Source organism: Engraulis encrasicolus, chromosome 3, assembly GCF_034702125.1.
Source record: "Engraulis encrasicolus isolate BLACKSEA-1 chromosome 3, IST_EnEncr_1.0, whole genome shotgun sequence".
NCBI lineage: Eukaryota > Metazoa > Chordata > Actinopteri > Clupeiformes > Engraulidae > Engraulis > Engraulis encrasicolus.
This window is the reverse complement of record NC_085859.1, coordinates 5771823-5782122: the sequence shown is the minus strand read 5'-3', so window position 1 is coordinate 5782122 and position 10300 is coordinate 5771823. Positions and strand designations below refer to the sequence as shown.

At 44.0% G+C, this 10300-nt stretch overlaps 1 protein-coding gene across 1 annotated transcript; it reads left to right on the top strand.

Moving 5' to 3' along the window:
- The first annotated feature begins 1781 nt into the window (after positions 1-1781).
- On the top strand, positions 1782-9963 carry LOC134446475 (E3 ubiquitin/ISG15 ligase TRIM25-like). The gene is made up of 5 exons (XM_063195844.1): positions 1782-1882; positions 2340-2444; positions 8717-8854; positions 9093-9447; positions 9728-9963. Exons 1-5 carry the CDS (start codon positions 1782-1784, stop codon positions 9923-9925), a joined length of 897 nt encoding a protein of 298 aa, XP_063051914.1. The 3' UTR covers positions 9926-9963.
- Positions 9964-10300: the final 337 nt, after the last annotated feature.

Below are 10300 nucleotides of genomic sequence, written 5' to 3'. Positions count from 1 at the left end.
AACATTTTTGTGGAAATTTCACTTTTTTCACATTGACCCCATATATTTAGGAAAAGTCATTAAAGATAAAGCAAAAATAATTATGTACTTCATGTATTTTTCAGACACTAAACATTGAATGGGGTCTAATAAACCCCAAGGATAACAGGAGGGTGAAGCAGTTGAAACAAACATGATACTTTCCAGTCATGATTTACAATGGAATAATATGTAGGCCGCCTCTGTGTCTAATATTCCCAAGGAATGGTGGCATCTACTGCTGTGCTGTGCTGATCTGTGCTGTGTCAAAGACAAGCCTACTGGTTGTGCTTTCCCTGCCCAAGCTACTTTGAAGGCCCACAATAAGTCAGCAGTGTTCCACAACTTTTTGATGAAACTTGCATTTTACATTTGATACCACAAACTGGGCCTACTGGACACTTGTGCTGTGTGAGCTATAGCTTTAGTTGAGCAGGGATCTCACTTACCAATCAGCATGTTTTCCTCTTGTTCCCATCATCAGCCTGGACCTGGCTGGACAGCTGTGGAGGGTCACTTCAGGGTTATGTGAACTCTGGGGGCAAGTGTAGAAACCTGACGAATAAAGACAGGAATAAGTCAGTCTCAGTATTATTGCACTTCACAATGTGATATGTTGATTTAGTTCTGTTCTGTCTTATCACAATATTATAGTTTATGTTTAGGCCCACAATTTGCACGTTAAGTTGTTCGTGGTCATGGAAACCGTGTCTGAGTGAACTGAATTATGAACGAAATACCTAACAGTGTCTGGTAATTTGTAATTTACTTGATCTTTTTGAAATCCTATGGTACTTTTTCAAATCCAGGCTGATAGCCTACATGGTAGACTTATTAAAATAAATTGCCATGACAAGTTATGAGGAGGCCAGGGGGGCGTTTGTGCAAAAAAGGCATCTACGGGCATCTCTTGTCCGCCTGTTGGACTTGTTTGCGAATATGTGAACGCTCCAAAGCGTACTCAGATCGTACAAACCGTACCAAGACCTTGAGGTGGTTTCAGTACGGTTTGCATAGGTCCTGACAAGTTACACCTGTGGCAAGGTGTCACTTACAGCAGGGGTGTCAAACATACTAAGACCCTCCAGATGGTTAAATCCAGCCCCAGATTTGTGAGGAAAAAAAATAAGATTGTCAAAAAAAAATAAGAAAGTTGATTTAATTATAAAGCTGGATTGATTCACTACTCACTGATTCACTATTCACCATTAAACAATATACATTCCAGTCTAACACATTAGTTAAGGTTTTCATTCAACAATAGAGAACATTTCAGGCCCAACTGACATTGTAAACGTCTGTAAGTTTTTCATCTTTTAACTGATTTCAGAATGAAGCGGAAGAAATCAGATTCACCTGCATCCAGTTGTGTGTCTGTGAGATCAATGGAGCCACCAGGAAACTTCACAGCAGGAGAACTTACACCCAACACCATGTGAGCATTGAGGTTTTCATTCAACAATAGATGATGCACATTTTAGACCCTCTTTACACATCAAGGTATCTTTTAAATCTGAGACGTTCCCTTTGTTTGTGCCTTTTGTTTAGGCTTAAATATTTTTTCCCCTATGAAAACAGTTATTTTTTAAAAACTCCTATTTCACTTGTGCATGTAAATCGAAAAAAATAGATTGAATGGATTTCTCCCCTCTACCCTGGGGCTCGCAGATACCTAACATATTAGTGACAGGGCTTGATAGTTATCTTGGAAAACAGAGGAGAGAGATGTCAATTTATCTTAATCATTAACATGTGATTTCAGGATGAAGCTGGAGAGGTCTGATTCACCTGCACCCAGCTGTGTGTCTCTGAAGTCAATGGATGAACCAGCTAACCTCACTGGAGAACTTTCACCCAACCCAAAGTGAGCATTAAGGTGCCGGTATGCTTGCTGCAAGATACGCGAGCGCGTGCACGATTCGTTCATGAACGCGTTAACATGCGTATTTAATGTCAATTTCGCGCGCGTTGGACACGGCAGCCAAATGCGTGCGTCAGGTGCAATAGGCTATCTTCAAACTCGCTGGGGGCATCGTAAGATAGACAGCGCAGTTCCACGCGTGTGCTTGATATGAAAACGACAATGGCAGCAACTTTTAAGAGCGTCTCATTGAGTTTGTCCGCCAGTATTTTGCGTCTTGGTCAACTGCTTTTGAAGCAAGCATGTGATGCCGGTTGCTCGCGGTGACGCGCGTAATTTACAGCTCGCAGCAAGCATACCGGCACCTTTAAGGTGATTTATATTTGTTGATAGACAATGCACACATTTTGGTCTTACACATTATGAATTTCTGTTTTGTTTTTCCCACATGTGATTTCAGAGTGAAACTGGAGAAGGCAGACTCACCTGCACCCAGCTGTGTGTCTCTGAAGTCAATGGATGAACCTTTACGCTTCCAACAGGAACATAGACCTCCTGACTCAAGGTTCAGAGTGTCTTATCATTTTCGTTCAAATTAAATTCACAAAATCACATTGAATTCTCTTCAAGGGGCTCTGTGTAGGATCAGAAGTTTAATTAATCACTGTCTCGAGTCAGCCGATGCTTATTTGAGTCATTAGTAATGAACAGTCCGTCCGCTGAAGACCCCAAATGTAACTTTTGACAGAGCGGCCCACTACGAGTGTCATGGGAAACACTTCTCGTGTATGTGTAGCTTCGGCGCCCCCTGGAGGAGCAGAGCTTCACACACTACCGTCTGGTACACAGCCATAGAGCATGCATCTCCAACCATAAAATAGACGGAGCATTTATTTCTTAAATATAAACGGTAACTCACATTGAGGAGTCACAAGACAGATTAGAGACTATATTGACTCTTTAAAGATTAACAGGAAGGTTTTTGAAGGAATTTGTTGGTGAGGAGGCCGTGCAGAAGCAATAAATTCTCAGCCTATTTTCTGGTTGGAGACGGAGCGTGCTCTATGGCTGTGTGAAGCTCTGCTCCGCCAGGGGGCGCCGAAGCTACACATACACCGTCTGGAGTGAACCAGGCTAAGTATTGAGTGCTCTGTTTTGTAATTTGAATTGAAGGAAATTACTAACTGACTCAGACATTAATCAGCAATACTCAACTCTGGTACCTTAGTTGAAGCGATCACATGGCCAAACCTACAGGTAACCATGTCACCAAAATGTAGCCATGTCACCAAAATGTAGCCATGTCATAGTGTCCACAAACTGGTGGGGGCAAGAGTTCTAATCTAACGAAGCCAATTGAAGATTGGAGCCAATTTTTGGTCCCCTAGGGGAATTTCTTTCTCTGCACTTTATCCCATTTGGACTAGTGAATCACATTGAAGTACACACACTAGTCCGTAGCAGTGGGCTGCCTGCTGAGCGGCGCCCGGGGAGCAGTGTGGGGGTTAGGTGCCTTGCTCAAGGGCACTTCAGCCGTGGTCCGATCGGGCATTGAACTGGGAACCCTTGGGTTGCCAAACCAGTGTTTTAACCACTGAGCCACGGCTGTACTTATTAATGCGCCTTTGCCGAGATCATTTCCATGGTTTAGCTTTGATCTGATTGGTCCGATTCTTTGGTCCAAAATCTACCGTTTAATAGAGATTATATTGTAATTTCAGACTGATGAAGTTGGAACGGTTCCACTCACCTGGACTACACTCAGTGGATAATAATAATAATAATAATAATAATAATAATTGTATTTGTATAGCACTGTGTCATACAAGGCATGTAACTCAAAGTGCTTAACAAATGGGAAAAAACATTGTTAGAGATAGAATTAAAAGGAGAGGAGAGATAGATTTAAAAGGAGAGGTATAGAGGAGAGGCAGAAAAAGCAGGAAGGCAGAGGAAGAAGAGATAGACAGAGAATGTAGAGTCATAAGGTCAACGTAGGTTAGGACCAGGATTCTTAGATGTGTAAGGTCCATAGTGGCTGGGCCTATCATAAGTCATAGATAGTCACACAGAGATTGGGCGCTCAGGTGCGGCCCCTGGTGGCGTCAGGGGTGAGGAAAAACTCCCTTTCGCTTGATTCATAGTTTGTGAGGGGGAAAAAAAGCTCAGTGAGGTCTGAGAAAAAAGACCCCCTGTAGTCAGGAAGAAACCTCAGGCAGAGACCAGCGGCCACCTAGGGGAGCCCCCTGCCAGGGCTGGATTGCGAGTAGTAAGGGCGCTGCGGCGGCTGGGACACTATGACGTCTTGGCAGCTAGGAGTTGGCAAGGATGAAGAGGTGGGTCTTCAGCTGCTTCTTAAAGGAGTCGACGGAGGTGGCTGATCGGATCTCGATGGGGAGGGGTGTTCCATCTCTTGGGCGCATAGCAGGCAAACGCGGCGTCGCCGATCTTCTTCTGCGGGGGGGTGGGGGTCCTTAGCAGCTTGGCATCAGTGGACCTGAGAGCTCGAGCAGGGGCATAAAAAGAGAGCATGTCTGAGATATAGCTAGGGGCAAGTCCATTTAATGCTTTAAATACTGTGAGCAGAATCTTAAAGTCGATTCTGTATGAGACAGGTAACCAGTGCAGGTCTGCCAAGACAGGAGAGATGTGCTCTCTCATTCTGGTTCTTGTTAGGATTCTTGCCGCAGAATTTTGAATGAGTTGCAATTTGTCAATTAATTTTTTTGGGAGACCAGAGAAAAGAGCATTGCAGTAGTCTATCCTACTGGTGACAAAGGCATGAATAAGTTTCTCAGCGTCTTGTCGGGGGGCCAAGCCGCGCACTTTGTTGACATTTCTAAGATGGAAAAAAGCAGATTTTGTTATCTTGTTGATGTGAGGCTCAAAGCTCAAATCCGAGTCTATGACCACACCTAGGCTAGTAACCTTATCTTTAATGTGTATGCTTAGGTCACCTAGGCTTGAGTGGAGTTTTGCACGTTTTTTCTTAGGCCCAATGAGCAACACTTCAGTTTTATCTTCATTTAATTTTAGGAAGTTACTGTTCATCCAATCTGTAATGGCAGACATGCATTTAGTCAAGGCATGAATGGCAGTGGTTTGGCTAGGCTCGACAGAGATATATAGTTGAGTGTCATCGGCATAGCTATGAAAATCAACATTGTGCTCTCTGATGATGGAGCCCAGGGGCAACATATAGAGAGAGAAGAGGAGAGGGCCCAAGCAACTACCCTGAGCAACTCCAAAAGGCACATCATACTTGTTGGAGACGTATTCTCCGATGGTGACAAAAAACTGTCTTCCTGTAATATATGTTTTGAACCACTCTAAGACGTGACCGGACAAGCCTACCCAAGATTCAAGGCGGTCAATTAGTATGTTGTGGTCTATCGTGTCAAAGGCGGCACTGAGGTCAAGGAGGATAAGTGCTGAAACTTTGTTTGCGGCAGTGTTGAGCCTAAGATCACTTATTATTTTGGTTAGTGCTGTTTCGGTGCTATGGTTGGCTCTAAAGCCTGATTGGAATTTTTCCAAGATATCATTCCCAGCCAGATGTTGATTAAGCTGTTTAAATACAACTTTTTCTAGTACCTTGCTTATAAAGGGGAGGTTTGATATAGGTCGGTAGTTGTTTAAAGAATTCTGATCTAAATTTGTCTTTTTTAGGAGTGGCTTTACCATGGCTGTTTTGAATGAGCTTGGAAAAATGCCTGTAAGCATAGAGGTGTTAACAATTTGCAGTAAAGGTGCTGCTAAGCAACCAAGTACGTTTTTTAGCAGATATGTAGGGATCGCGTCAAGGCTGCAGGTAGACTGCTTACTTTCCCTGACTATTTTACAGAGGTCGTCCTCTGTAATTGGACAAAACTTTTGGAAGCTCTCAGGTCTCCTAGGGGGGTTTAACCCTCCCCTCGGTGTATCGCCTGAGTGGGCGACAGAGGTTGCTGCGTTTCCACCTTGGATGCCTTCTCTAATGTCGGCAATCTTTTTATTAAAAAATCTAGCAAATTCCTCGCACTTGGCATGTGATGCTGCATTTAGGTTGTTATTGCTATGTGTTGGATTAAGCAGGTGGTCAATAGTGGAAAAAAGAACTTTCGCATTATGCTGGTTGTCTGTTATGATTTTGGAAAAATATGCTTTTCTCTCTGAGCGTACCGCATTGTTGTAGGAGGAGATCTCATCCCTAAGGGATTGTCTGTGGACTTCTAATTTAGTTTTCCTCCAAAGACGCTCGGTTACTCTGCATTTTCTTTTTAAGGCTCTAAGTGAGTCATTCATCCAAGGTGAATACCTAGCTCTGGTTCTTGTCGTCGTTCTAATTGGAGCTATGTTATCTAGAATTCCTCTTAAGTTGTTGTTGAAGCTATCAACCATTTCATCAGGTGTGTAGTGACCATTTAGTAGGTCACCTGATTTGATGAGGTCTGAAATCTTAAGCTCAGCAGAGGCATTAATGCGTCGCCTGTGAATGACATTGTTGGGTGTGCTAATTTGTGTTGAAATGTCAAAATCAAAAAACACACAGTGGTGGTCGGAGAGGCCGACGTCCGTGACCGATATATTGTTGATGTCAAGTGCATGTGAAATAACAAGGTCAAGTGTGTTGCCTTTTCGATGGGTAGGCTGTTCTGTAACATTCTGGGCGACACCGAATCCATTTAATGTGTCTAAGAAAGACTTGGCTATTGCGTCATCTGATTTATTTACGTGGATATTAAAGTCGCCAGCAATTATTGCTTTGTCATAGTTAGTAAGTACGTCCGACATGAAGGTGGAGAAATCAGATAGAAATGACGAAGAGAATTTCGGTGGACGGTACAGAACAATAATGATCAGTTTGAGGTTTGCTTGGACCCTCATTGCCAAGTATTCAAATGAAGAGAAAGAGCCCAGATTCATCTTAGTACAATTAAATTTGTTGGAGAAAAGTATGGCTACGCCTCCGCCTCGTTTCTTTGGTCTCGGGGCGTGAAGGAATTTGTAATCGGAAGGGCAAGCCTCAATAAAAGTAGCAGCCCCGTCGTCTTTAAGCCATGTTTCGGTAAGGAACATAAAGCTTATGTTTTTGTCCGAGACCAGCTGGTTTACTATGAAGCTTTTGTTGGTCAAGGACTGCACGTTAAGTAATGCAGCATTAACATTCAAAGTAGTAGAGCTATTGTTTATGCGTTCAGGTGCAATCGTAATTAGGTTGTTGTGTACACAACCAGAGGGTCTATATCTGCGAGCTTTCCTACGGGTAGTGACAGCGTGGATAGCTAGAGGGGAACTCTCTGTTGGGCACGCAGTGTCTAAATTGGTGTAGTGCTTTGGATTTGAAACACCTGTTAGTCAATCCAAGGACCGGTGGGCTTCGAGGGTCAGCTCTAGGTTGGTCGCGAGGAGACGAGCGCCAGATCGGTTTAAGTGCCTTCCATCTCGTGCGAAGAGGTTACGGCGGTTCCAGAAAGCGGAGAAGTTGTCAACGTAGGGAATGGCTTCTTGGCGGCAGTGTCTCATCAGCCAGACGTGCAGTTGGCGGATTCGGGAGAACTGGAAGGCAGAGAAACAAACAGAGGGGATGGGGCCTGAGATAGCGTATTTTTTTCCAGTGCTGCTAAGGGTGTTAATAAGGGAGAGGAAATCGGACTCAAGTTTTTTAGACTGCTGCAGCCGGATGTCATTGGAGCCTGCGTGGACGATGAGAGTTGTGGCAGTAGGATACTGTGACAGCGCGTCCGGCACATTCGACTGGACATCGGCTACGAGAGCTCCAGGTAGGCACCACGTCTGGGCGTTTCGTAGGGTTACGTGGCGAACCATCGAAGATCCTATGAGGACTGTTGATGTTCGCCGGGGTTCTGAATGGGCAGGCTGCTCTCGGGTGATTTGCCTGGGGGTAGCGAGGGTCCGACGGCTTCTGGGTCGCACTCTTTGTGGTAGAGGCTTGGGCACCTGGTGGGAGGGGGGGACAGGATCAGTTTCTGCATCGATGACTGAGTCAAGTACAGAAAAACGATTGCTAGTCACTAGAGGTGGTGAACATTTCTGCAGTACTCCCCTGCCGCCGTTAACCACCTCCGTCCAGCTACGACGCGCGGGAGTGGAGCACGGTGGATTCGGGGGGGACTTCGGCTGGTGTTTGCTGTGGCTGGGGAAAAAAGATAGTGTAGTTAGGTCGGCGCTAGTATTACTGGTTTGGTGTTTCAACGTGGTGTTATGGGATTTTATGACTACCTCGCATTTTAGCCGACGAATGTCACGTCTAAGTGTTTCAATCGTCATGTTGGCTTTGGCTAGTCTTTCATTAGCATTAGCTAGATCACTGCAGGCGCAGGTAGAGTTGGCCATAATTAGGTCTGCGGATGCAGCAGAAAAGGTTATTTTTGCGAGATAGTTGGTGTAGTGTTGCAAAATTGACTATGAGGTGAGGTGAAACTAAAGCCGAGTAGGGCTCGGCGCGAAAAAAAGTTATGTAGGCTAGCCTGGTGGAAAGCAAAAATCTATTTGGATGGTGGGGAGGTTAGCCTATGTGCTTATGTTGTTGTAAGAGTGATAACAAGGTAGCGCTAAAGTAATACTACATCGAATCAGTTGTTTGTAGTTGTAAGTTTCAGACAAAGCTTTTAGGAGAAAAACGAGAAGAAACTTAATTTCGTCCGAGTAGCTCCTCGACGGGAATAGCTTGATCAATTCAGAAGACTTTAAAAGAGAATCTATTACACCAGCTCATGCCAGGTAAATTCCATTGTTCCTGATTCACTGAGCTGGGTATGATCATCACAGTTGTCTTGTATTCAAATGAGGCATGGAGAGTGAGCCTGAAATTAAGCTTTGTTTTTATCTCTACAGTGAGTTGGCTGTCAGTCTCTTGACCAACGAGGACTTCAGATGTTCAGTCTGCACAGGTGTACTGAAAGACCCAGTGTCCATCCCCTGTGGACACAGTTACTGCAAGCAGTGCATCACCTCATACTGGGAGCGGCCTAGGTATGTAGAGGAGTATATTGGAGTGTATATGAATAGATGTGATATATGTATAAGGATGTCTGAGGATGTTTGTGTTTGTGTGGAAATGGTGTCTATGTACTGTTTTGTAATGAGATGTGTACTACAAAGATCTAGCCTGATGGAACTGAACAGTCTGATGGGAAAACAAATATTCCTTTGGGAAAATAAAAAATCTAATCTAATCTAATCTAATCTAATCTAATCTAATCTAATCTAGTCAAGTAGGCCACTACGCCTGTCCCCAGTGTCCACGCACCAGTGGTCACCCCCCAGTGTCCACATACAGCTCCCACCCGGCACTCTACTCAAACTCAGCCTTGGCACTGGTGGTCCACAAGCTAGAGCACTTCAGTCCTGTCCTGCCTGCCCAAAGCTATGCTGGTCCTGGAGATGTGGAGTGTGATTTCTGCACCGGGCGGAAACTGAAGGCTGTTAAAACCTGTTTGACCTGCACTGCCTCCTTCTGCGGCACCCATGTGAAAGAGCACTACACTATTCCAGCACTGCAGAGACACACATTAGTGGAAGCTGTTGAAACCATGGAGGAGAAAATGGTCCACACTGAATTGAAGGTATGAGAAGTGATAACCTTGGGTGGAGCTTTTGTGCTTTTGTTGTAGGAGACAGATTGAACATTTCATATGCAAAACAGAATGCTGCAAAATAGAGTTTCATATGTGGAGTGCATTCAAAACTGTTTCAAATTGTCTGTTGTCTTGTTTATTTCACTTGATCACTTAACAAACTAAACTCCACACAGCTCCATTCACTAGGTCTGGGAGAGTGTTTCCCATTCTCGGAGAATCCCACTTTCAAACCGATATTTTTTTAATTTCCATTTTATGTTTAAAGGAACCTCACAGGAGTGACTCTGATGAGTCACCAAGTTCCTCAAGGAAGAGACGTGGTCAAGAGGAGGACCCAGTGCTACGTGTCATGACTTCCATGCAACAGGAGATTCGTCAACTCAAAAGACAGGTGGCTGATTTGCAAGATACGATTTCTACATCTGACTGTAAAGTCAGAAAGGAAGAGAAAAATATCAGGTAAATATAAGCATAAGGGTGACAACGATGGACACTTCATTGTCAGAGAAATGATACTAGATAAAGTGCTGCTTTCCCCCTATTAATATTATCATTTGATATATTTGTCTTGTCAATTTAATACAAGAAACAACTGGTGAAAGTTAACAAACTCGGTCATCTGCCATCAATGTTCTCAAAGTACATTGCCCAAAAATTAAGGGAACATCAAAATAATGTGTTGCTATTCCAAGTTAATCATACCTCTAATCAGCCAGTCCAGTAGGGAAGCAGCAGTGATTGTGAATCCATTTTGCCCACTGTTGTGTAACTTTAATTATGGTCACTACCCAAAACATGTATTCTGTTCATATATGCATTATTCGGATGCGGTCTGACA